Source organism: Pituophis catenifer, unplaced genomic scaffold, assembly GCF_029215685.1.
Source record: "Pituophis catenifer annectens isolate HBS135680 unplaced genomic scaffold, rPitCat1.0.hap2 SCAF_17, whole genome shotgun sequence".
NCBI classification, from domain to species: Eukaryota; Metazoa; Chordata; class Lepidosauria; order Squamata; family Colubridae; genus Pituophis; species Pituophis catenifer.
In genome coordinates, this window is record NW_027256897.1 from 13,604,345 (window position 1) to 13,630,773 (window position 26,429).

Consider the following 26,429-nt stretch of genomic DNA (forward strand, 5'->3'; position numbering starts at 1 on the left):
GTACAACGTTTGTCCTGCCTTTCTACGTCCCCTGCTGTCCCTCCCATGGAGCCCATTCACACTGCAAAGGCTTCTCCGTTACCTCCAGTGACCTAAGGGAGTGCTCAGAATAAGCCAGTGCTCTCGATCGCATACTGCAGGAACTGAGTTGAGGTAGGCTCAGGTGCCCGTTAGGTAAGGTTCTCTGACATTTATTGATCTGTTTGCAGGGGCCTTTCAGTTCAACTTGAGATGGGCAGAGCAGGAGAGGAGAAGCCGCCCGGGCACTTCTTTGCCCTCTGCCCACTCAAAGCCACCCGTGGGGGCTTCCGAAAGAGATTCAGTTGCTTTGCCCAGATGACGAGGCTTTGCTGGATGGCCTGAATGTGCCCAACTCAAATGCCCGAACTGGCCCTGGGTGTATTTCCAGCACCCACTCTCTTTGCAGAGGGTGCAAGTGTTAGAACCTGTAACAAAGAGGCTGGCGGTCTGATCTATTTCCACAAAGGAAAAAAACTCCCCAGCACAGAAAGTAAAAGGAATATACAGGCAGGCATTTGAGCACAAGAGCAGGAAGTCCACCAGTCTCTTCTAAAGAAAGCATGTTTGCCATCCACCTACCTTATCTCCGGGGGCTCCAATGGGGCCTTGAGGGCCAGGAAGACCCTAGAAAGAGAAGGGGAGGGGGAGGTGAGAGACAAAGAGGGCACCAGGGGAACCCCACAGGGCCGCATCCTTCCCTAACTCCAACCCTCACTCAGCCAGGGGAAGACTTCCAGGCTGCGGGTGCCAAGGCTGCACAAAAAGATGAAACACGCATCTTTGTGTGTTTCACAAATGCCAGCAGTAGCCAGCAACAGCAGGGTTGGTTTTCAGTCTAAAAGGGATTCCAGTGTCCCACAGGAGACCAACCTCCTCCTCCTCCTCCTCCCTTCTGCGTTGGAAAGCTGTGGCAAGAGGCTCCGAAAACCTCCCCCCCAAAATGCACCCAGACATGTTCAACTCTCTGGCACTCTTGCAACTCTCCTAGATTCTCGGTAATGAGGCTTGCAAAGGAGGCTCTCTGGGACTCCCATCCTCGAGGAAAAGGGGGGAGGGAAGTCTTCTGGAGTTTTCCCAGCATGGCGTCTTCCAGAGTGCTGAGACCATCACACCAAGTCTCTCTCCGTGCTGGCTTGGAAGGTACCAGGCAGGAAGACTCTGCTGCTGCCAGGTGCAAACCCCCCCCCCCACGTGCTCAGTCAAGAGAGGCTGCTGTGGAGCTTACACAGGGAAGATATCTTATGCACTGAAGTCTTCTTCCACAGAGGAAGAAGTGGCCCTGGTGGACGTGGATCTTTGGGCCCCCCAATGTGGTTTGTCTTTCCAGATCTTTAGGCTGGAATTCTCCTACCTTACCTGAAGGTGGTGTACAAAGTTAGCACCCACCCCTCTCATAGAAGAATGAAATATTATGGGAAATATTATAAAAGGCAGAATATTATATTTCCCTAAAGGAGAAAGATGCTCTTGGAGAGCAGCCCCCACCTTTCGTAATAGCCCCAGCAGGACTGGGCCAGCCTATCTACAAGACCAAAGGCCTTCAGCTCCAGGGTGATGGGATTGAGACATGGCCCTTCAGGACATAATAGGACCGTGTAGTAGAAGGCGCAGAGCCCACCGCGTTGCACAATCTCCTAAGGACATCACATTAGCCATACTTTTCAACCTAGCTTAGCTCAGACAAACTCCTATTTGTACATGACACCAGGGAGTCTGACAACAACCAATAGAATACATGTTCTTGCACAGGAACAGGAAGCTCAAGTGCAAAACCCAAGAAAAGGTATAAATACCCCCTCTCAATTCCATGTGGTCTGCTGCCCAGAACCCCTGTGGTTCTGCTTCATCATTAAACCATCTTTCCAATCAGCCTCCATTTTTTCCAGTATCTTTCTCCCGGCTTGGAACTGAACCAGATGGATATTTCTTCCAACAGTGGTAAGAAGTGAATGGTACACACCTCAAATAAATCGACTGACCGACATTAGGAACATTCATCCCAAACCCTATTCTAACCCCAGAGCGAAAGGGGCGACCGATCCCCCATCACTCCCCACCCCCCAATGGAATTGCGCCTTCTCACCTGAGCACCTGGACTTCCCTGTTGACCTGGGGGTCCAGGCTCACCTTGAGGACCCTGAAAAAGAAAGCATAAAGAGCATATTCAGCAAGGCTGGCTGGATTTCACTTGAGAGAAACCAAAAGGAAAAACCCTCATGGAGACCTTGGGCTATAACCAATTATACTTTTTATCAGTAACGCTGCAAAAAATAACAAGCAAAACTCCTTGCTGTAGTTGCCAGGAATATGACTCCTAGCAGTATAATACCGCTGACTACGATTATTTAGAAAACCTCTAACGTGCTAATGAAAAACACCCTGAAACATTCCGTTTTACCTGGTTTTGTCATTTTTGGGTGCTAATAATGATTTTTATGGTTGAAAAAAAAAACCTCAAAAAGCATTGAAATTTCAGATCAGGTATCCGGCAGCCAAAACATTTTCTTGTTTCTGAGTCCGGTGAAATATGGGACTACAAACCTGAGGCTGCTTCTCACATAGCCCTTATTTTTTAAAATTTTATTTATATATTTTCTCTTTGTATAGAATAAATGCTTAGTGGACAGCGTACTGTCTGGGTCAGTCTGTTTACATAGCAATATTAAACTCCTAATATCTACTTCTATTCTCCAACCATTGATAAAATGCGTTCCAAATTTGAAAATATTCTGCGTCTTCTTTTTCTTTTATCTTCATTATTAGTCTGTCCATTTCTGCACAGTCTAATGTTTTTTTTTTTTCAATTATCTTTTCTTCTCTGGGTGTTCTTCTGAGAGAGCTCCGAGTTCAGAGACCCAACACACATGCACAATGTGATGCAAGACACTGATCGCCCACCAACCATGGTGCCTCTTACCCCACCACTGGTCACCTTGGCCTGGAAAGTGGCCCTTCTTCAAGCACAGGACTTCCTTCCTTGTAGGAAAGATACTACCCTTCTCCTAAGTGGAGATGGGGTGGGAGGGAAGGGAAGGGAAGGGAAGGGTTCCTGCTCTTCCTTGAGGGTTGAGATGTAGAGCAGGGGTCTCCAGCCTTGGCAACTTTAACACTTGTGGGCTTCAACTTCCTGAGGAACTCTGAGAGTTGAAGTCCACAAGCCTTAAAGTTGCCAAGGTTGGAGACCCCTGACGTAGAGGACACAAAACTAGCAGGAGTGACCAAAGGAGAAAGAGGAGGTTCGAAAAGACCTGGAGCCGAAATGAGTAGTAGGCAATTTAGGAGCGAGAAAATGTAAAGGAAGAGATTTGGGTGGGAAAATAAAGGACCCATGGACAGGATCTGAGTCCTGGCAGTGGGACACGAAGTGGGCCTGGGTCTCCTCCTCAACCAAGTGGGACATGTATGGCAGAAGAGGGAAGCAACTTCTTCAAGAAAAGGGCTATTTTGAGGGCCACTAACAGAAGTCCAGCCCAGATTAAGAGAACTGACCAACATTCAAGAAGTAAATACTTCAAATTAAGGAACTGCCAAACATAAACAGCTCAACCAAAGAACCGTTAACACCACCCCCACCAACACTGACAGGGCAAGCCACTAGAACAGGAATGTCAAATTCAAGGCCCCAGGGACAGATCCGACCTGCGGGGTGCTTAGATCTGGCCCATGGGGCTGTCCGGGAAACAGCTAAGGACCGGCCCACAGTGCCTCTGCCAGCAAAAATGGAGCTCAGGAGGGCCACATGCTCCATTTTTGTTGGCAGGGGGTTGTAGGAGGCCATCCCAGCCGAAAACGGAGCTCGGGAGCCCATTTTCGCTGGCAGAGTGCTCAGGCCACCACAGGCGCCCCCAACACAAGTGACGTCAAGCTGGCCGTGCCCAGCCAGTCGGCTACGCCCACCCCGGCCCCACGAGGTCAAACACAACCCTGATGCGGCCCTGAATGAAATCAAGTTTGGCACCCCTGCACTAGAACAAAAACTGACAGCAAATCCCACTCCTTACTAGCGCTGATGATGTTACTTAGTTTGGATAATGAAACCTCTGCAAGAAAACAGCCAAGCTCGGAGAGCACCAAGGACCTCTCAGAACTGACTCTCCCATTCACTTCTGGCCCAGTCAGACCCCCTTTGGAGTTCTGGGCATCGTAATTCAAAATGGACTCCAAGCAATTAATCCAAGGGGTCAGCTTGCCTCCCAGAGTTGTGGGTGCTCCATCGCTGGAGGTTTTCAAGGGAAGATTGGGCACCCGTTTGTCCAGGATGGTATAAGAACTCCTGCCTTGGGCAGGGGGCTTCACTAGAAGACCTCTGAGGCCCCTTCCATCCCTAGGAGTCTATGAAAGTGGAGTAAGTTGACGGAAGGGACGATGAGGGGCTCTGGAAACGAGAACCCATGAGGAAGAACTCTGGGTCTGGATAGAGCTGCAAAAGAGAAGACAGAAGAGAAAGGTGAAAGCAACAGAGAGGACGTAGACAGCAGGACCAGCCTCCTGCTTTCGAGTTGAGGTCTCCCTCAGCAAGGCTCCCACCCAGAAGGTCCTTTGGGCACCATGGAGAATAATCCAGCCATCCTCCTTGGGACGGTCCTTCAAGAACGGGACCCTCTCTGTCTCCAGGTCCTTTCCTCCTCCTCCTGGCTTCCAGGGTAAGCTCTGTGTGCAACTAATTATGAACCTAAGTGCCTCATGATACACACAGAGACACACAGTCCACAATGCTGGGATATTTGATGGCCACTGATTACTCCAGTGAGTTCTTTATTCAAGAAAATGCAATATGCTACCCAGGAAAATCAATCTGAAATGTAAAATTAATTAGCGCCATTTACTTTACTTTAGCAAAGCAATGTCCACCAGCTTTGAAATGAAGACGGTCTGAAAAGTAATTAGTGGATTTAATTCATGCAGCACAAGTAAGGGAGCTCACCCGTGGTGGGCAGGCACTTACCACATTCCCCTTAGGGCCGGACTGTCCATCCATCCCAGCAATGCCCTGGCGGGAAGATTCAAAAAAGGCAGAGGCACAACGTGAACCACAGTTAGCACGGACGGAAGCCTCCCCCAGTCCTGTTCCCAGCTGTCTAACCCGGACTCCCAAAGTGAAGCCTGCTAGGAAAACTCTAGGAGGAGCAAAGGTCTTCCACAAAGCAGCAGTTCCCCAGGGGGCTCCCAAGCGTCCCCTCCCCATTTCACATCCCGGTGCTGAAACACAGTGGTGAAACAAAGATTTTCAATAGGAAAAATGTTGGCATCTTTAAAAACAATAAAAAGGCCTGTTTTGCTTTATCATCATCATCTTTTAACGGCCCCATAATCCCCTGTGGGGTGGAGTCTGGGCAACTGAATGGAGCTGAGTGTTTACTGGCCGGATTTTTTTTTTTTTTTAATTTGATTTATATGCCGCCCTTCTCCGAAGACTCAGGGCGGCTTACAACGTGCTCAGCAATAGCCTTCATCCTTTTGTATATTTATACAAAGTCAGCTTATTGCCCCCACAACTGGGTCCTCATTTCACCTACCTTAGAAAGGATGGAAGGCTGAGTCAACCTTGAGCCTTGGCGAGATTCGAACCCTGCAGTAATTGCAGGCAGCTGGTCTTAATAAGCTTAATAACAGGGTGCTTTAAACCCCTGTACCATCAAGGCTCATGCCTTTCCCGTTGCCAATGTGGAGTTATATTCAGCAGATACATTCTCATTGTGCCCAGACAGAGAAATATCTGCCTCTACCTAGGATCAAACTCACAGACCTCCTGATTGTGAGGTGAGAGCTCCACTTCTAGGCCACTGCACCACTCGCCTGTTTTGCTTTATCCCCCAAGCAAAATCCTCGGCAGATTTGGCCCTCATATCATACCTTGGTGAGTGAAAGAAGGAGACTAAAAGTGGGCTCATCCTGGCCCCAAAATTGATGGCCTGAAGTTTTCTTGCCAAAACCCTCTGCAGGGAGAAGAACTGGGCTAAACCTCCCCCTCTCCTCGCTCGGTGTTTCCACCCTTTCCTCTTACTCTGCCATAGGCACAGTCCCTCGTGCTCAGCTTCGTCCTGCTCCCAGGGAATGGTGATGTGGGATCGAGGCCATGGGCCCCGAGAACCGGCCCCGGGGCTCCCATAGGCCAAATGGACGGTCCCGTTCACCCACTCTGCAGGTCTGGTGGCAAAGACACCACGGTTGCACCCAGGGAAGCCCTGTCTGGCCTGGGAGGAGGACTGAAGGGGGGGAACGGGATGCCTAAACTCATCTTTCCCCAGACGGCCTGCATCTTTCCTGCAATCGGCCCTGAAAACTCTTGCTTCTGATCGGCATTTGTGCGGCACATTGGAGGGTGGAAAAATATTTCCATGCAAAATCAGGGAAGCAAAGTGGAAAGTGTGCTTTTTGTTACTGCAATGGTGCAAGAAAGTGCCCTTGAGAGTTGAAGGACAGGAGGTGGTCATGGGTGGCAGAGAGGCGTCCCGGCTTCCTACCAAAATATTTCATTCTACTCACCGGAGGTCCTGGTGGCCCCGGAGGTCCCTTCGGTCCAAGCAAACCACGGGGACCCTGCAAGAAGAAACAAGTTTAATTTGAAAGTGTCCACGAGGAGCCGAGAAGATTCAGCTTGTGCTGCGCTATAAACTTTGCACTGGAAAAGGCAATGGACAATGTTGAGGGGGAATGCTGCTTCAAAAGCACCAGCAGCTGGCAACCTGAGAAGAAGACCCAGTTCTGTGTGACCACACTGGCCGTGACCGAAGGACCCAGCAGCCAAGACCAAAGGTGGCCTCCATTACAGGGAGGTGCAATTTATTTATTTACTTGTATCCCACCTTTATTATTTGGGGGGGGGCTTAAGCAGCCTCTTCAGCCGTCAGGTGAGAGAACAGCTGCCTGCCTTTTCATCAGCTGAAACAACCATTTTACAGATCAGCAAAACTTGAGTTTAGCATCCACCGAAAAATACAAAAATAAAACACTGGCAGTTTTTTGGCAACCAGCAGAGAGAAGTCCATTCAGTATTCTGAACAATATATGGGCAAAAATAAACTTGACCAAAAAGGACCCTAATTTCAACCTATTGTCTGAAGCCTAACAGCACAAAGGCATTTTGTGGGGCTGATACCTCAAGTGAAAAGATCCTAGTATGCATTATTTGTTCCTCCACTGGAGGGTTTCAAGAAAAGACTGGACAAAACCATAGAAGACCTCCAAGGTCCCTTCCAGATTCAATTTGATTCGATTTGATTCCTATTTTCTGTTCTGTTCTGTTCTGTTCTGTTCTGTTTTGTTCTGTTCTGTTCTGTTCTGTTCTGTTCTTCTCTTCTCTTCCCTTCCCTTCCCTTCTCTTCTCTTCTCTATTCTAATACATATAGTCCTGTTCTTACAACAGTTCATTTGACCATTTGAAGTTACAAAGGCACTGAAAAAAGTGACTTATGACTGTTTTTCACACTTACGACTGTTGCAGCATCCCCCTGGTCACATGATCAAAATTCAGACACTTGGCAACTGACTCATATTTATGACGGTTGCAGTGTCCCAGGGTCAGGTGATCACTGGTTGTGAGCTTCTGACAAGCAAAGTCAATGGGAAAACCAGATTCACTTAACAACTCTCTTACTAATTAACAACTGCAATGATACACTTAACAACTGTGGCAAGAAAGATCGTAAAATGGAGCAAAACTCATTTAACAAATGTTTTGCTAAACAACAGAAATTTTGGGCTCCATTGAGGTTGTAAGTCGAGGACTACCTGTACTAGAAACCATCTGTCTGGAAACATTTGTCCAGGATGGGTTGGACTAGAAAACCTCTGAGGTCCCTCCCCACCCTGTTATACATTGATGGAGAAAGGCCTTTGGTGACTGCAGATTGGGCAGCTTCTTCTACTGGTTGGAAAGCCTCCTGAAGCCCAATGATGTGAGAGTTATCTGGGCCACCAACAAACTTCCACAATGCCAATTTCAACTTTCTTAATGCAGCTCTCGCTGACCCATCCAAGAAGAGGATGGAATTGGTACCAATTGGCTCTCAATTGCAGAAGAAACAGTTTGAATGTCAAGAGTGCACACAGTATGACTATTTTGAGACAACCCAGGAGCAAAATACAGTAAACAGAAGTTTGTCTTTCAAACAGTGGTTTATCTACGAGGGCTATATACATACACGTACTAGGCAAAGTCAGGCAATCAATCATCAACTCTAGCACAGAAGCACATACAGAGGCAGAGAGCGCCCTCATAGAGCCTCTCCTATATATACAGCCTCTTAAAATGATAACTGTTAAATAACCCTGCTGACTCATTCTCATTGCATCATCATTTCAGTATTATAGCCTTACAGCAGCTGGTCAGCTATTAAATCATCATTACCCTGACATTGAAGGAGCTGCCACATCAGCCTCCATAGCTCCTCTCCCCAGCCACTCCATTCAAGGAACTTCATCCTCTTGAATAGAAGAAAAATTTGGCTCGGCTTTGCACGGGGGAGTCCCTGGTGCTCTCTGAGCTTGGTGATCTGCTTGCCAACATTTCATTACCCAACTGGGTAACATCGTCAGTGCACTGATAAGTCGGGTGATGAAACATCGGCAAGCAAACCAACGAGCTCGGGGAGCACCAAGGACTTCATCATCCCTGGTGAGATGCTCAGACGGTCTTATGGGCAGAGGCAACAAAACCCGAGGAGACTGGCAGAAGCGGAGGAAAGGGCTGTTTCCTCAGCCAGAAAAGGTGAGTGACAACTTCTGCAGCCAATCTGTAGCTTCCCTTCTCCTTGTCAGTCAGAGCAGCTGCTGTGATAACAACTGCCCTTCCTCTGCGAAAGGCTAATGTTGCATTGATAATTCCCTGAGCACAAGTAACGGCCAAGCAGAACAAATAAAAGACATGCAGAGCACCCCAAAGTGGAACTCAACATCTTGCCCCACACTCTCTGACTGTGTTCACACACGCACAACGCGCATCTTCAGATCATATGCTCTGCTTAAATGCCAAATCCTGTCTCCATGTCCCAGAGGTGCTTTTTTCAGGAGGCAACTGGACTTTCTTGTGTTTTCTTTTTGAAGATGTTTCACTTCTCATCCAAGAAGCTTCTTCAGCTCTGACAGGATAGTGGGGAATGGAAGGATTTATACTCCTTGCAGACAGCTGGTCATTTGCATCCTTTTAGAGAGTCGTTGAAGCACTTGGAGGGTCCTCTGAGTTAGTGCTCTTGGTTCCTGTAGTCTGCAATTTTTCCTCTGGAAATCCATTCCTACTCCCACCCCATTCCAAGGGTCTTCATCCCAAATTGCATAGCTAAACGTCTGTAGAGATTCTCCGTCATCCGGGTCATGGTTGTCCCAAAGGTGCTTTTTCAGGAGGCAGCTGGACTTTCTTGCTTCAACGACCCTCTACAAGGATGCAAATGACCAGTCAGAGCTGAAGAAGCTTCTTGGGTGAGAAGCGAAATGTCTTCCAAGAAAAACCAGAAAGTCCAGTTGCCTCTTGAAAAAGCACCTTTGGGACAACCAGGACCCGGATGACGGAGAATCTCTACAGACTCCTGTCTCGATGGTATGGCTGAGCACCCACCACCAACTGGCCAAACCCATTTTAGTTTCATCCACATCCACTGGAAGAGTGACAAATTCAGAAGTGCGAAAGGTCAGGGAGCAAATCTGGCTGCAGCCAGGATGAGATTACTGCACTCCTCCTGCCCCCCCCCCCCGCTTCTCTCTCCATCTGTCAGCAAGAGACGCCTCCTCTAAAAGCTTTTCCAGTTGCACCTGGCTATTTCAGAGCAATCAGCAGCTTTGATTTCATTGTGGAGAAGCAGGTTGAAAAACCAGGAAAGCTGGAGGGATTTGAACAAGACAAGTCAGTGCTGTTCTCTGCAAATCCATGACAAAAGGTGCTGGACAGATAGGCTTGTGATTATAACAGTAGCCTTTATTTCCACATTGTCAAGTTCTCTTAAGAGCTATGATGGAAATAAGGAGACATTTTCTGACCGTGAGAACAATCAATCCATGGAACAGAAGTTGCCTTCAGAAGTTGTGGGAGCTTCACGACTGGAGGCTTTCAAGAAGAGATTGGGTTGCCATCTGTCAGAAATGGTCTAGGGTCTCCTGCTTGGGCGGGGGGTTTGACTAGATGACCTACAAGGTCCCTTCCAACTCTGTTAATCTGTAGAATCTGTCTCTGTATGGGCAAGAAAGAGGGGTTTGTATCTCCATCTGCAAAGAACCTCTGAAGCCCCCCAGACAGGTGGTGTGACTGATGCCCCTGAGAGTCCACCAAGAGGTTCAAGCCTTCTTTTTCTTAGGCCTGGTCCCCTCCTCAGCAGCACCTGGGCAGCTGTGCTGTAATCACAGGGCTCCCTTCCTCCTTCGCCAGGTGTTTTGCCCACAAGGCCCATCCACATGCCCATGGCCAAGATGAGAGGAGGAGTCTGGTTGACCGAGCTGGCCTAAGGGAAGGGCTTTAAACTTCTCCAAGCATTGCAGAAGAATTGCCAGGAATTACGCAGAGAAGAACGAAGAAGCCATTTCCAAATTCCAAAGGGGCTTTCCTTTCTTGCCTTTGTGGGTCAATTTCCCTATAATCGTAGGACACGTAGCTTTGGGAGGGAGGATTTGCCCCCATCCCAGTAAATAAAAGAGGATCCAGACTGACCAGGTGGCCTCTGTGTGATTCTCCCGGCCACAGAGCAAAGGGCCACCCTTGATCTTCACAGGTATCGTTTCCTTCGGCCTCTGTCTGCAGCCCAGAGGTTCCCGGCAGGCTCTTCTCTGCAATGTTCCCAATGCTGTGACCCCCCCCAAGCATCCAGGCCCCCTCTGGGAGACGGTCTTCCAACTGAAGGCCTCTGGGGTAGAGAGCCACTCTCCACCCGCCCAGGTTGTCCCGTGAGAACAAGGAGGCGTTTCAAAGTAACAGACTCACATCTCTGCCTGCATAACCGGCTTTCCCTGAATTTGAATCTGAACCTCAAAATGCACATTTTAAATTCTGGAATGGGGAGAACTTTTATTCTGGCGGTGTTTAAGGCTACAAGAGACAAAAGCCCTACAGTCACCTTCAACGAAGGATCTCAGGAGAGTTTGTGGCAGGAGCAGCTGAACGACGACATCGGCTGGGCTGTTTCTGCACATTACATCTGGAGACCCCGTAGGGACCTCTGGCCATCTCAGCTGATTCCCAAGCACCCTCCCCTGGTCCCCATCAATTCATACATGTCTGCCTTAAGTCATCATCATCATCCTTTAATGACTCCATAATCCCTTGCAGGGTGGAGTCTGGGCAGCTGAATGGAGCTAGCGGAGTGTTTTAATGGCCGGATGCCCTTCCTGTCGCCAGTGTGGAGTTTTGTTCAGAAGATATATTCCCAGAGTGCCCAAAGGGAGAAATATGTGCCTCTACCTAGGATCAAACTCACGGCCTCCTGATTGTGAGGCAAGAGCTCCCCCTCTAGGCCACCGCACCACTCCTGGACGTGTGCCTTATATGCCTCCCCCATTGTTCAAAGGAAAGGAGTTGCCTCCGTTTTCCAGAAACTTACCGGTTCGCCAGGTAGACCTCTGGGCCCAACTTCTCCATCGTCACCCTGTTTGGCAGGAGAAAGAAAAAGGGGAGTAAGAGCCGGACCCCAATAGGGCCCCTCTTGTTAAACCATAGTAGGATGGGACAAACCATTTGGGGAGGGAAAGCGAGGCAGCTTCATTCATAAATTTAATAAATTTAATAAATAAATAAATAAATTCACTAGAAGGTGAGACAAGAAACAATGGGTGGAAACTAATCAAGAAGAGAAGCAACCTAGGGAGACATTTCCTGACAGTGAGGACAATTAACCAGTGGAACAGAAGTTGCCTCCAGAAATCATGGGTGCTCCATCACTGGAGGTTTTTAAGAAGAGAATGGACAGCCACTTGTCTGGAATAAATAGGGTCTCCTGCTTGAGCAGGGGGCTGGACTAGAAGACCTCCAAGGTCCATTCCAACTCTGATGTTCTGTTCTCTTCTGTCCTGATCTGTTCTGTTCTGTTCTGTTCTGTTCTGTTCTGTTCTGTTCTGAAGACAAGGACTCCAAAGGCTGGAACAAAACCACGGTAATCATGGTCTCATCTAGCTGAATTGCTTAAACAAAAGATGAAAGTTGGGTGACTACATTTGACCCAGGGAGGAGAATCAGGGATGGATCGAGTCACCAGCTGAAGGATTTACAAGAATCCTTTGTCTGTAAGCCTACCTATATTTATACATCCCATATATAGGGTGGGATCCTACATCCCATCACTCTGAAGGTCTTTGTTGCGCCTCTGGAGGCATGGCTTGGTGTCCATGTGACTGGAGGGTAGTGATTGATTCCCAGCGGCTTCGTTCCCACAGGGGAGCTCAGCGAATGATAGACAGACCCCCAAATCACTTAAGGTTCACGAGGACACTTGACAGAACTCACCCTGTCACCATCTTCACCTGGGGCTCCTGGGGGACCCGAGGGGCCAGGATCACCCTGAAGGGGAAAAAAGGCCAGCATTAGTCATGTTTTGATGCCCCCTCCCCCCACAAAAAAATCTTAAGAGCCAAAGGCTGGGAGAACTGCCTGGCAGAGTCTTCCGTAACTACGCACTTAATGCCATTGGAGGAGACCAGAAGGCTCTGTGTGGATGAGGAAGGTCTCTCACCTGTTCTTCTAGATCTTCTTGGAAGTCCCTGTGGACTGTGCACCCTTCTAAAGGTCCCACTGGGTGTACAGGTGAAGGGCCAGGCAAATATTAGGTCCACTGTCAGCACTCCAAGCTGCATTCACTCCAGTGCTGACATAAGAAGGAGAAGGTGGGGTCATCTGGCAAGAGGACGCTTGACTTTTCACCTACTTATTTTCCCTGGAGATACTATCCCCTAGGAGATGGGTTGGGAGGGGGGAAATTCCTTTGAGCTGAAGTAGTAGATAACAGCAGAGTGACTTGGAAGATGGCCAATGAGAAGCAGAGCAGTGGGGAGAGGAAAGGGAGGGTTTGGACCAGGAAGTCAGTGTTGGCTGCAACTGAGTCGGAGTTTCGATTGTTGTGCCTAATAAATGAAAGATTTTGATCAAGGACTATTTGTTTGAAATGCAGTTTATTTGAGACGACACCGAAACCTGACAGAATCCTTAGTAATAGCCGCTTCTAGTTTTGGTCACCACATTACAAAAAAGATGTTGAGACTTTGGAAAAAGTGCAAAGAAGAGCAGCCAAGAGGATTAAAGGCCTGGGAGCTAAAACATATGAAGGACAGTTGCAGGATTTGGGTTTGCTTAGTCTAGAGAAAAGGGGACATGATAGCAGCATTCCAGTATTTGAGGGGCTGCCACAAAGAAGAGGGGGGGGGTCAAATTATTCTCCAAAGCACCAGAAGGCAGGACAAAAAATAATGGATGGAAACTAATCAAGGAGAGAGGCAACCTGGAATTGAGGAGAACCTTCCTAAACAGTGAGGACAATTAACCAGTGGAACAGCTTGCCTCCAGAAGTTGTGGGTGCATCATCATTGGAGGTTAGGGTTAGGGTTCTCCTTGAGCAGGGGGTTGGACTAGAAGACCTCCAAGGTCCCTTCCAGCTACCTGTGCTCCTCCTAGGACTCTTGGCATGGAAGTCAAACCTCCTGCAAGGCACCAGCCGCTTCCTCTGCACAGGAAGTTGGCAGACAGAGTCAAATTTGAAGTCAAATAAAAATAGCAATGCCGTTAGGAATGAGGAAAACAGGAGGGAAAGGGGGCACCAAGGTGATCAAATGCCAACGTAAAGATCTCCGAGGTACCAGCAGGAAAGAAAGGGGATTAATGCGGCACCCCAGATGGCCATTTTTTATTGGGGAGCAGTAAAGAGCTGCCCAAGCTATTGGCCACGGGAGGTCTCAAAAAGAACAATGGTCAAAGCCCACAGACCCAGCTGCCTCCTGGGAGTGTTTTGTGCCTGGATGCTTCAAAACACCCGGAATTCTTTGTAAGACCATTATCTGCAAATCACTTTCAGTTTTCTCACTGACTTCCTCCCTCAGGTTGGCCTGGATGTGTCATTGTTAAAGTTTTCAAGCAGCATTTGGGGAAAAACCTCAGAAGCTTCCTCAATTCCTGAACAAGCACATCATTAAAATCTTCCACTGCAACGCACAGCTGCACTGGGGATTTCAGGCTTGGTCCCGGACATTCGTTTCACCGCTAACGTCCGTCTTCAATGTTTTTTTAAAAAACCCTTTTTTTTTAATAGCACACGTAAAATTCTGCGGCAATGGCTGAAAGTTAAGAAAAATGTGGCATTTGATTTAAAAAAAAAAAACAGTCCTGGCCTTAAGTCTGTAGAGATGCTCAGTCATCTGGGTCCTGAGTGGTGCAAATGGTTCCTGTAGCCTGCAATTTTCCCTCTGGAAATCCATTCCCACTCCCACCCCATTCCAAGGGTCTTCATCCCAAATTGTATAGTTAAATGTCTGTAGAGATTCTCCGTCATCCGGGTCCTGGTTGTCCCAAAGGTGCTTTTTCAAGAGGCAACTGGACTTTCTGGTTTTTCTTGGAAGACATTTCGCTTCTCACCCAAGAAGCTTCTTCAGCTCTGACTGGTACATTTGCATCCTTGTAGAGGGTCGTTGAAGCAAGAAAGTCCAGCTGCCTCCTGAAAAAGCACCTTTGGGACAACCATGACCCGGATGACGGAGAATCTCTACAGACGTTTAGCTATGCAATTTGGGATGAAGACCCTTGGAATGGTGTGGGAGTAGGAATGGATTTCCAGAGGGAAAAATTGAACCATCTGCATCACTCAGGTGATCCCGAGGACACAGATAAACCTCCAAGTGGCCTCAATGACCCTCTCAAAGGATGCAAAGGACCAGCTGTCTGCAAGGAATATCAATCCTTCCATTCCCCACCACCATCCTTTCAGAACTGAAGAAGCTTCTTGGATGAGAAGTGAAACGTCTTCAAAAGAAAAAACAAGAAAGTCCAGTTGCCTCCTGAAAGAAAAAGCACCTTTGGGACAGTCTTGGCCTTAAATTCTCCCTCCCTCCCTCTCTTCTCTTGCTGAAAAACATCATGGATGACTCTCCTCACCCATAACTGAGGCAGGGAAAAGTCCTTGGCCGAGTCACAAATGACAGAGCCTGCCTGTGACAGGGAAAGACCACCAGTAAAGATCAGAAGATCCTCTCCAATCCGCTCTGAGAAATTGGTCGGTCAAAATCAACGGCTGGCAGCAAAAACAAAAGCCAACAGAGGCCACCTTCTCCTTAGCAACCTTCGGGAAAAACAGAATGAAGCAGAAACGTAAGCAGGACTTACCCTGTTCCCCTTTTCTCCAGGGATCCCAGCCAGGCCATCGAAACCTCGGTCGCCCTGCAAGAAAATTCAGAGGGAGAGTGGCTTCCAGACCCAGAAGGAGGTGGCGGATGGTGACCAAACTCGCAGGAGTTCCCCATGAAAACAGCCAAGCCCCCAGGGAGTCCCAGCTCCAAGCAGGGCTGGAGAAGGTGGACAGAGGAGGGTCTGATGTGTGGAGGAGCGCCTGGTCTGCTTTTGGGTCTGCTTGGCAGAAGGGAGCGGGCTCAGGCAGCCTGGGAATCCGGGCCAACCGGCGTTCATGTCCATCCAGGCAAATGCTGGCAGCTTCCTATATTCGAGGAGCTCCCGTGCCTGCTCAGCCCTCGACTGCAAAAGCCTCCTTGGGAACATCAGCCCTGGCTCTGCTCCCTGCTCTGCCCTGACTCCCTAAGCCCCAGTCCTCCCTCTGGCTAAGCTGACCCTGCAAGGACCTGGACGGCTCCCACCTTCTCTTTCTGAGGGTCAAGCACGCAGCACCCCTGCACGGAGGGAAGGGCAAAGAGAGGGAAGAGGGAAGAGGGAAAGGGGAGGGGAGGGAAAGGGTGTTGGCTAAAGTGGGGTGGAAGATGGGGGCCCTCGGAGAGACTTGGAACACCCCCTCCATTCACTTGCAGTAACAGGTCTCCCATCTCCCTCCACAGTCCATTTTGTGCTCATTTCCCCGTTTCAGGCATTCGCACTCTTGACTCAGAACAGGATTTAAAAAAAAAAAACGGTGCAACATTTTTAGGCCAATTTGGCATCAGAGAGGCATCTCTGGAGGTGAGCCAGAACAAAGAGCTGGGCAAAAGCTCAATTAGGTTTTGTTTAATTGCAGTGAAATTTAAATAGGAGGACTTCCCAAAGAATCACATTAAAAATGGCAATTACTGGAAGGCCTGGGAAGCCTTAGGAGACCCGGAGATCTCCAGTTGCAGGCAGCATCTGATTTCGGGCACCCAGCACTTGCTGCCCCCCCCCCCCGACTATTCCTGCTAGGTGGGACTTGCTTCCCACCCCCGATAGGGGCCAAAGCACCAGGCAGCCTCACACTTCTGCCCCACCCCCACCCCCACCCCCACCCTCCTTGGAGCAAAAGAGAGGTCAGAAGCTCCCTGGAGGTGAAGGAGGAAGGGGTTCAATTTGTTTCTGCTTTTTATGCAGTTCTTTATTTTAAAATTTGTAAAAAATCCACGCTGCCTCTCATTCCTCATCTCTCCTGAAATATACATCTTTTGTAGATAACTACCGGTAGCAGATGCTTTGCCAGCCTCTATTTTTAACCTTTCTCTTCGGTGATGTTATTCTTTATTCCTGCAGGCAGAATCTCCACCTACATTTCTCCCAATCCCAGCCTTTTCTTCAGAGTGCTGCTCCCTCTGCTCTGACCGAGGATTGCCTGCCTCTCTGACACGCACAGACACGCCTGTTCTCTCTGTGTGCAATTGCCCAAAGTCCCCTGGTGCTGCCCATGAGAAAGGGGAGGCTTGGAAGAATGTGTAGAAAGTTAGCACCCACCCCTCTCCTAGAAGAATGAAATGTTTTAGGAAATATTTAAAAAGGCAGAATATAATATTTCCCCTAAAAGAGAAATAAAAAATCTCAAGGGAGACAGAAACTCAGAGCCCCAGCCCCCTGTCCCCAAGCAGATCCTGAGCTGGGGCAGCTTTTAGAAATGCAGATTTGGTAATCCATTACTCCCTGCAGCAAAGTCTGAACAAAGGCAGATTAGCCTTTGGATCTCACCCAAGATCCAAAGCAGGACAAAGCCATGAAGCCATAATAGGAATTGCCCAACACCCTTTCAGAAGGGTGATGCACCCTTCGTTGCATCATCTCAGAGCAGACCAAACTTCAACCAAACCTAGCTCAGACAAGCTATGGAGCCAGCTATGACCCTTACATAACCCCTACATGGCACCGTGGGAGTTTGACAACAGCCAATAGAATACATGTTCTTGCACAGGAACAGGAAGCTCAAGTGCAAAGCCCAAGAGAAGGTATAACCCCCCACCCCCCACCCACTCTTAACTCCATGCGGTCAGCTGCACCAGAACCACCCATGTGCTTCTGCTTCATCATTAAACCATCTTTCCAATCAGCCTCCAGCCTCCATTTTGTCTCCAGTGCCTTTTTCCCTGGCTTGGAACTGAACCAGATGGCTATTTCTTCCAACAAACGGATGGCCTGGACCTTTCCGAAAGCAGTTTAAGCTGTCCTTGTAGGATCTATGAGGAGAAAGCTGATGGATGGGGAATTCTCCTGAGTCATGCTTGCACAACCTCGCCTGTTGGAATTAGTTCTCACCTCTCCGGCCATAAATTATGCTCCTGCCAGCTCTCTCCCTCCTCCCAGAATCTCAGGCTTCAGAGACCAAGAGACTCGGAGAAGAAGCAAATGATTTGCAGCCCTCCTTCTCTTTAACAATTCCCTCCCCACATCTCTTTCCACGTTAAGTACCTACATAATCAGCCACTTAAACCTGCTAATATACAACTTCCAGGCAAATGTCCCTGCATTCAGATTCGGCATTACTGCTTGTCTCTTTTGATGAAAGCCGAGTGAGGCCTTGGAAGGAAGGCTAATTGTTTTGCCGCTCAGCGTGGAATTCCCCCCTGGATGCTGCAGGTGTCCTGGGAAAGAACATCTGGGATGGTGAAAGACTGGCAGGGGCGAGAGACGGAATGGTTTGGCCCAGTTACCTTCGGTCCCGTTTGGCCTGGCATCCCCCGAGCACCATCGCTGCCAGCCCGTCCCTAAAATGAGAGCAGAAAAAGGAAATTAAGCAGCCAAACTAGATCAAAGAGCAACAAAATTTGCCCTGGAGCTGAGGCCAAATCATCGGGCAATCCATCCACTCCTCCATCTACCCCTTCCCTTCTTCCCCCATGTATTCTTCACAAGGCATCTGTCTAGCCCCAAATCACGATGGACCTTGGCTTCGATCTTGTGCTTGCAAGAGCTGACCTGCCCTAAGCCATGGTTGCACACCCTCCCTGCTAGCCCCAGAATTGTAGTTTAATCAGGTACTGGCCCAGGAAATTCTGCCAAGGTTCAGTAGTAGGCAGATCAGACTGGGGAACCAAAGTCACGTGTAGGGGGGGGAGCCCTTCCTCCTCCAGAAGAATGAAATATTTTGGGAAATGTTAAAAAAAAAAGGCAGAATATTATATTTCCCTAAAGGAGAAATGGAGAAACATGTTTTTAGAGGCAGAAAGCACCCCCCAGTCTTTCTTAACAGCCCACAGCAGATGCCAGCACTTAAGGAGATAAAGAGCTTATTGAAAGAGGAAGCCAAGTATCTAGATGGCCCCATTCATAAGCAAAGCAAATACTGCAGGCAGAAATCCATTCAAGACATGATATTTCAAAACCCCTTGCAATAAAGTTTAACAGCTAACAAAACCAGAGTGGTAGGATTAGAACAAGCAGCTCCTCACCCAAGATCCAACACAGGACGAAAGCCTCCCTAGGAACTGCCCAACACCCTTTTAGAAACACAAAGCCCATATTGCACAAATCCCAAAACTTCAAAAACATAGAACCATACTAAGACTCCTTCCTCTTACTCAGTTGTTGTTCAGCTGACCCAGAACTGCACGCTGTCTTTGTGTGAGGTTCTGCCTCATCAAGAAACTTTCTTTCCAATCAGCCTCCATGTTGTTTCCAGCCTCTTTCTCCCAGCTTGGAACTGAACCAGATGGATTTTTCTTCCAACACGTGCTCGTACCACTTTTATTATAAGGTTATGATAGCAGAACCTTACAAATCTGAATGCGTCTCCCCCTTCACTCCCCTTATCCTCCTGAGAACCACGGAGGGTCTTGTCGGAGATGCTTCCTCAGATTACATTTCTGTCCAGGTATCAAATTTCTCTTATCTGACCATTGTCTTGGTAGTGGCTCTTCCTCCTGTTCTTTGACGCCATTCCTGCCGGTCATTGCAGTAACTTATCCAGTTCTCTGGTTACTGGGTGCCTTGTGTCAGCTGGATCTCCAGCATGGGGTTCGAGTTTGTGGCAGGCTTGCTATCGGCTGCCAGGGTAACGGCGAAGGCAGGGCATCGTATTTGGGTTGGAGAAGTCCCGTGTGAACTAAATGGGAGGTTTTCTCTCCAGAATTACTGCGCTGCTGAATGGAGTTGTTTACACCTTGTCAAGGCGAGCCATCCTAGGATTCCAGATGGGCGAAATACCTGAAGATGAGCTTCACACAACCTCCAGAAGACCAGGGAGAATGTGCTTCTGGAAAGATACACCCAGGACTGCATACAACTTTCCTCTCCATAAGAGCAAGAACGTCTTTTGGGGAGGCTTTCTGTGAGCACTGCAGTTATCAGAGGATGTGAATTCTTGCAGGCCTGTCTGTCTTCTTCCTAGCAGACTAGCGGGGATGGGGCAGCTCACGCACCTCTGGCGCCACTCGGGTGCATTGTGCAAAACTGTACATACCACTCCAATCGGGACTAGTTGCAGTTTCTTCAAGGGCAGCCCCATGTAGAGTGCATTGTAGTCATCCATATTCATGTGAGTCTGTTTGTGAGTGAGACTAATGCATGAGTGATCATGAGCAACAGAATAGAATAGAATAGAATAATAGAGTAGCGTAGCGTAGCGTAGAGTAGAAAAGAAAAGAAAAGAAAAGAAAAGAAAAGAAAAGAAAAGAAAAGAAAAGAAAAGAAAAGAAACAGAAACAGAAACAGAAACAGAAACAGAAACAGAAACAGAAACAGAAACAGAACCTGGAAGGGACCTTGGCGGTCTTGCTCAAGCAGGAGAACCTATAGTACTATTTCAGGTAAGTGACTATCGAGACTCTTCTTAAAAACATCCATTGATGGAGCGCCCATGATTTCTGGTGGCAAGCCATTCCACTGGTTAACTGTCCTCCCTGTTAACCCTTAATTCCAGGTTGCTTCTCTTCTTGATGAGTTTCCATCCATTGTTTCTTGTCCTGCCTTCAGGTGCTTTGGAGTATAATTTTACCCCCTCTCCTTTGTGGCAGCCCCTCAAATATTAGAAGACTGCTATCATGTCACTCCCTAATTCTTCTTTTCATCAGACTAGACATACCCACTTCCAGCAACTGTTCTTTATATGTTTTTGTCTCCAGGCCTTTGATCATTTTAGTTGCTCTTCTTTGAACTTTTTCCAATGTCTCAACATCTTCTTTGTAGTATGATGACCAAAATTGGCTGCAGGATTCCAGTTGTGGCCTTACTAGGATTTTATAAAGAGCTACTAATACTTCATGTGATCTTGATTCTATGCCTCTGGCATAGCCGGTGGTCCTCCAGATCCGCTTCAAGGTGCTGGTGCTCACCTATAAAGCCCTTCATGGCATGGGCCCAGGGTACTTGCAGGACTACCTCCTACTGGCCTCCCACCGCCCAGTGATGTCAGCACGTCAAGATGCATTTATCCCAGTGCTGACATAAGGAGAATGCAGGCGTCTGCAATGGGACGGTTGCCTTTCACCTACTTATTTCCTCTGGAGATAATGTCCCCTAGGAGATGGATGGGAGGGGGGAAATTCTTTGAATTGGAGCAGTAGATTAGGGGTGAATGATTGGGAAGATGGCCAATGAATGCAGAGGAGTGGGGGAAGGAAGAGGAGGGGTTTTGGGGCAGCACATCAGTGCCAGCTGCAACAAGTCGGTGTAAAAAGTGCTGTGCTTAATAAAATGGAAATTTGTTTTATAAAAGACTTTGTTTGCGATGCAATTTATTTGAAGACAGCCTGAAAACCTGACAGTGAGCTCACATAGGACTGCCCTCCTCCGGGTCCCATCGGCCAGACAGTGTTGGCTGGCGGCCCCCAGGATGAGGGTGTTCTCTGTGGTTGCACCAACCCTCTGGAATGGTTTACCCACTGGGCTCCGGACGGCTCCCGACCTCCACACCTTCCGCGCCGACCTAAAGACATGGCTCTTTCAGCAAATTCCCTGATCTGCCGTTCATTTTAATTTGGGGATTTGGGGTTTTTTAAATCGGATTTTAACATTTTAATTCTATTTATTGTTGGGTTGTTTTATTCTGTGAGCCGCCCCGAGTCCCTCGGGAGAAGGGCGGCATATAAATATGACAATAAAATAAATAAAATAAATAGCTGATTGTATCAGCTTTTTTGGCTGCTGCTGCACACTACTGGCTCATATTCAAGCAATTGTTCACTAGGACTCCAAGGTCCCTCTCACAATTACCATTTTGAGCCAGGTCTCACCTAATCTCTACTTATACCTTTAAATGTAAAACTTTGCTTTTCTCCTCACTGAAATTCGTTTTGTTGGGTAGGGCCCATGCTCAACTTCCCAGCCTAGCAATGGGTACAGTTGTCGCATAAAATGAACTTACGTAAATTACTTCTCCATGGGTCTATTCCATGGCTTCTAGCTAAAAAGGTTCCCCTGCGCAGAAACTGACTTGATTGTTCTGATCTTGTGGTTTAGATGCTCCTCTTAGTTCCCCCAGTTAATGAAGGAGCAGTGGTGGGATTCAACCGGTTCGCACCACTTCGGCCGAACTGGTTGTTTAATTGTTAGCTGGCCCAGCCCCGCCCCTTCTAGAAGTCCACACGCGCCCTGTTGGGGCATGGGGGGGGGGGTTTAGTGCAGGCCCCCGGGGCCCATTTTTGCTCCCAGGAGCCTGCAGGGAAGCCTACTAGGCCCAAAATGAGGCATGGGGGGACAGTTCCCCCACCCCCGCAGCCCGTTTTTGCTCCCAGGGGGGTGCAGGAGGCTGAGTGCTGCCTGTCACACCTCCTGGCCACGCCCACCATGGCCACACCCACCCAGCCGGTCATTAGGGTAAAGAACTGGTTGTTAAATTATTTGTTTCCCACCACTGTGAAGGACGGAGAGAAGCGTCAGTGTCTTCCTCCTCCCCTCCCCTCCCCTCCCCTCTTCCTCTTCCCCGTTCACCCTTCCTTCCCCCCAGCAGCTCTGGGTATAATGCTATTACTGCAAAAACATACGCAGCATTTCATCTACCCTTCCTTAAGATGCCACCAGACTCCTTGTTCTTTACGGCAACTCATTCGAAAGCAGGACCCTGAATTAGGGAATCCTGAATCTTGCAGGAGTCACCAGCCCTATTTCAAGAGCATGGATGAAAATCTCCCTGCCTTCATTTGCAGATGGGTGGGGGGGAGGCCAAGTGAGTCTATTCTCTCAAAATATTTGGAGAGGCAGCTGTTCAAAAGCGTGTGGAGCCCTTCCCTGACGAGATTACGGTAAGATGCTGAGATCAAAGATTTGCTAAGTGGCTTCATATTTCAATTAAACAAGCAAGGGCTGCTTGTTAACTTGAATAAACCTGATTTCAAACTGCTGCTGTTGTTCTTGCACCCTCTTTTGAAGCAACAATTGGCTCTCTGTGTTCTCCTCGTCTGCTGCTGAGCAAGAACGAACCAGGGAGAGAAAGTGATGCAGCCACCGAGGCTGGACTTCCCCCAGAGTGAAAAACCCTGAAAGCAAACATGTAGAGTCCACAGAATTCCTTCTCAAGACAGACTAAAATGGAAGCTTTTGTCATTCTTGAAGCTGTTGCGAGATTCCCCCTCAGAGGACAACTTTTCCTCCTTCAGTTGCTTAGTCACTTGTGAGTCCTTGTGACGCAACGGACATCAGTTCTCCAGGACTGTCTCTCCATCATCAAAGTTCTCATAAGCTCCTACTTTGTGTTGCCAGAGATCGGACTTCTCTGCTTGTCTTCTGTCAGCCTCTTTTTCCGTTGTCTTTGATTGTCCCAAGCTTTGAGTCCTCCTGAATGGCTCTTCCCTTTGCATGATGCGTTCCAAACATCCAAAGTTTAGCTTGGGTATTCACACTTCCAATCTGGCATCCCGATTTCTTTCGTTCAGCCTTACTAATGATGCAGCTTTCATAGCCAAAAGTTGCAGCTGGGAAAACCAAGGACTTGGCAGTCCCAAAGGTGCTTTTTCAAGAGGCAACTGGACTTTTTTGTTTTTTTTTTCCTTTTGAATACGTTTCGCTTCTCATCCAAGTAGTTTCTTCAGCTCTGACAGGATAGACAAGATTTATATTCAATTTGGGATTTATATACAATTTGGGATGAAGACCCTTTGAATGGAGTGGGAGTAGGAATGAATTTCCAGAGGGAAAAAAATTGCAGAATACACGAACTGTTTGCACCACTCAGGTGACCCTGAGGACACAGATAAGCCTCCAAGTGGCCTCAATGACCCTCTAAAAGGATGCAAATGACCAGCTGTCTGCAAGGAGTATAAATCCTTCCATTCCCCACCATCCTGTCAGAGCTGAAGAAGCTTCTTGGATGAGAAGTGAAATGTCTTCAAAAGAAAGTCCAGTTGCCTCCTGAAAAAAGCTCCTTTGGGACAACCGTGATCTGGAGGACTGAGAATCTCTACAGACTTCAGGGCCTTGACAATTCACACCTTTGCTGTTTGCACTGTGATGTCCCTGCTCTTCAGAATCGCCCTCCAGTAGCAGCTGCTTCTTTCTTCCGTGGCTACAGTCACAACCTCTGTTTTGCTTCAGCTTCTTCTCCACACTTCATTTGCCACACTGGAGGGAGGGGGGGGGGGGCTGGCAAATGACACACTCGCTGGGATTTTCCTAACATCAAACCTGCACTTTCACACTTCCTTTTTTCACCTCCAAGAACAGATTCCTGAATCTTCCCTGCTCCCACGGCAAATGAGGTTCTATCATCCACTTACCTGAGGTTGTTGATATTTACTTAAGTTCATCTTCAAGAACCACCACTCAGAATTTCGAGCAAAGCACTTCAGAGCCGTGAAGGAGCTTTGATCAGCACAAGCAAAATTTGAATAAAGGAAGTGGTTTCCTTTGGGCTCCTGCCAGACAGGCTTCTCATTCTGCCTTGGGGCGCCTGCCAATGACTGGCATGGGTGACCTTTTGGCCAAGACCAATGGAACATTTGAGCGGGTCAGGATTGCCCAGGCCTTGCTAAGCGTTTACCTACCCGCCGTCCTGGTTTCCCTGATGGACCTGGAGGGCCTTGAACCCCTCGTGGACCCTGGAATAAATTGAACCAAAGGAGAGTCAGAAGCTGAAGTTTTTGGGGAAACCCTGGTTCTTTTCTTTTGCCCAAGAGGGCTTGGAGGAAAGGCCAGAGGACCTCACCTCCCATGAGACCCCAGGCCCTCTACCAAACAGGACCACAGGATGGAGAGGTAGGCAAGGAGGCTCAGGAGGAGCCTGTTACTAGGTGCATTGACAGCATGCACCTGGGGGAGAGAGCTTGGCATCATGTTGATGCGTCTCAGCAGAATAATTATTTGGGAGACTGCAAAATTCAAGAGCGAGTGGCCTAGAGGTGGAGCTCTCGCCTCACAATGAGGAGGCTGTGGATTAGATCCTAGGTAGAGGCAGATATTTCTCTCTCTGGGCACAATGAGAATATATCTGCTGAACAAAACTCTGCATTGGCGACAGGAAGGGCATCCGGCCATTAAAACACTCAGCTCCATTCAGTTACCCAGACTCCACCCTGCTAGGGATTATGGGATCATTAAAAGGAAATTATGATTAATTTTAGAAAGCTTCTCAGTCAAAGCAAAATTCAGTAGACTCAGGAGGCGAAGCAGAGTCACCCACTGTCCCCCCAAAGAGCCGAGGTGGCGCAGTGGTTAGGGTGCTACTTCAGCTGACTGCTAGTTCAGCAGATCAGCGGCTCAAGGTTGACTCAGCCTTCCATCCTTCCGAGGTGGGTAAAATGAGGATCCAGATTGTTGGGGGCAATATGCTATTTAGTATACTGTCGATTGTTGTAAGCCGCCCAGAGTCCTTGGAGAGTGGGCGGCATAGAAATATGAATAATAAAATAAATAATAAAGACTGGCCGCAAAAAGACCACGTCCACCTTACAAATCATTCCTACCTGAGGTCCCATGTCTCCTGATTCACCTTTGATTCCTCCACCACCTGGGGGTCCCTGGGTGAAAAGAAACACTGTCAACAAGGCACATCAGGAAAACAATCCTTGGGAGTCCGAAGGCCAAGAGGGGGAGGAGGGAGGAACAGGTGCAAAGGACCCAGCCCAAGAAAGCTGCTCTAGTGGTCAGGCACCTAATAAAAAGACTTGGCCTTGAGCACCAAGGAGCACTTTCCCCCATGCAAATCTTTAACCAATAGAAAACGGTCGCTTTCCGAAGGGTCTACAAGGGCCCGGCTGCATCCAGGCAGGAGAAGCGGGAAGCCTCCAAGGGGTGCAGACCTGGATTTAAGAATGGGGAGCAATCCCAAGACTCACCTAGCCCACACCATTTCAGTTTTAAAAGCCATCTTGAAGATGTGCTGCTGAAGTTCTGTTCTCAACAGGCATTAAGGAAATTAACTCAATAGGATTCAAGCTGCTAAATAATGACTATTGAAGAGTAATGAGAGTCAACAGGAGGCTGGAATGGAAGGCACGATAGGTGCTTCAAGTATCTAAAGGGCTGAATAATTGCCTTCCATGTGATAACGGTTGTTGTTCCAAGAGACAAGAGGAGAAACAGGCAATTAAATGACCAGAAAGCTGATTAAGGCTTAGCAACACTAAGGGTTGTTTGCAGGGAAGACATCCTGCCCACAGAGGGGGGGGGGGCACCATAGGCTGGGGGTCTTTAAACAGAGACTAGTAGCCACGTGTCAAGTAACGCTGCATCCCTGCCTAGGAAGGGGTTGGGCCCTTCCTACCTAACCGTCAATGGAATCTGCCCTCAGAGTGTGATTTTTCTCAGAGTAAGAGTTTATTCCATTTTCCAACTCCTGCCCCCCAAACTACTTTTTTTTCCTGACTCCTTCACTAAGTTTGTTAGCAACAAAAAGTTTGTCAGCAACAAAAAGTTTGTCAGCAATGAAAACTGCAGTCCAAAGTCAGGGAATGAGGCTGTTTTATCCAAGGCAAATCAGATCCAGTTCTTAAAGAATTCAACATCTTGCATAATGTGGCAGAACGTAAACATTTCTGCCGAATGCTGACATGAACTGCAGAAAGCAAATACATGAATCAACTCCAGCTTGGGATTGTTTCCCTCAATATCTTTTGCAAGGACAGGATCGCATTATATCCCCTGTGACCAGGGGGATGAAGCCCCTTTGCGCTCTTGCAAAGAAGTTTGG

General features: G+C 48.3%; 1 protein-coding gene across 1 annotated transcript in view; it reads right to left on the bottom strand.

Annotated features, from left to right (window-relative positions):
* The window catches only part of COL5A1 (collagen type V alpha 1 chain), a 223,103-nt gene that overhangs the window by 79,700 nt on the left and 116,974 nt on the right, over nt 1–26,429 (bottom strand). Inside the window, exons 15-24 of the mRNA XM_070955824.1 lie at nt 25,204–25,257; nt 24,286–24,339; nt 18,022–18,075; nt 15,302–15,355; nt 12,443–12,496; nt 11,544–11,588; nt 6,508–6,561; nt 4,967–5,011; nt 2,105–2,158; nt 601–645 (exon numbers count right to left, since the gene is read on the bottom strand). Of these exons, the coding sequence (XP_070811925.1) occupies nt 601–645; nt 2,105–2,158; nt 4,967–5,011; nt 6,508–6,561; nt 11,544–11,588; nt 12,443–12,496; nt 15,302–15,355; nt 18,022–18,075; nt 24,286–24,339; nt 25,204–25,257 (513 nt within the window). The remainder of the gene's footprint in view (nt 1–600; nt 646–2,104; nt 2,159–4,966; nt 5,012–6,507; nt 6,562–11,543; nt 11,589–12,442; nt 12,497–15,301; nt 15,356–18,021; nt 18,076–24,285; nt 24,340–25,203; nt 25,258–26,429) is intronic.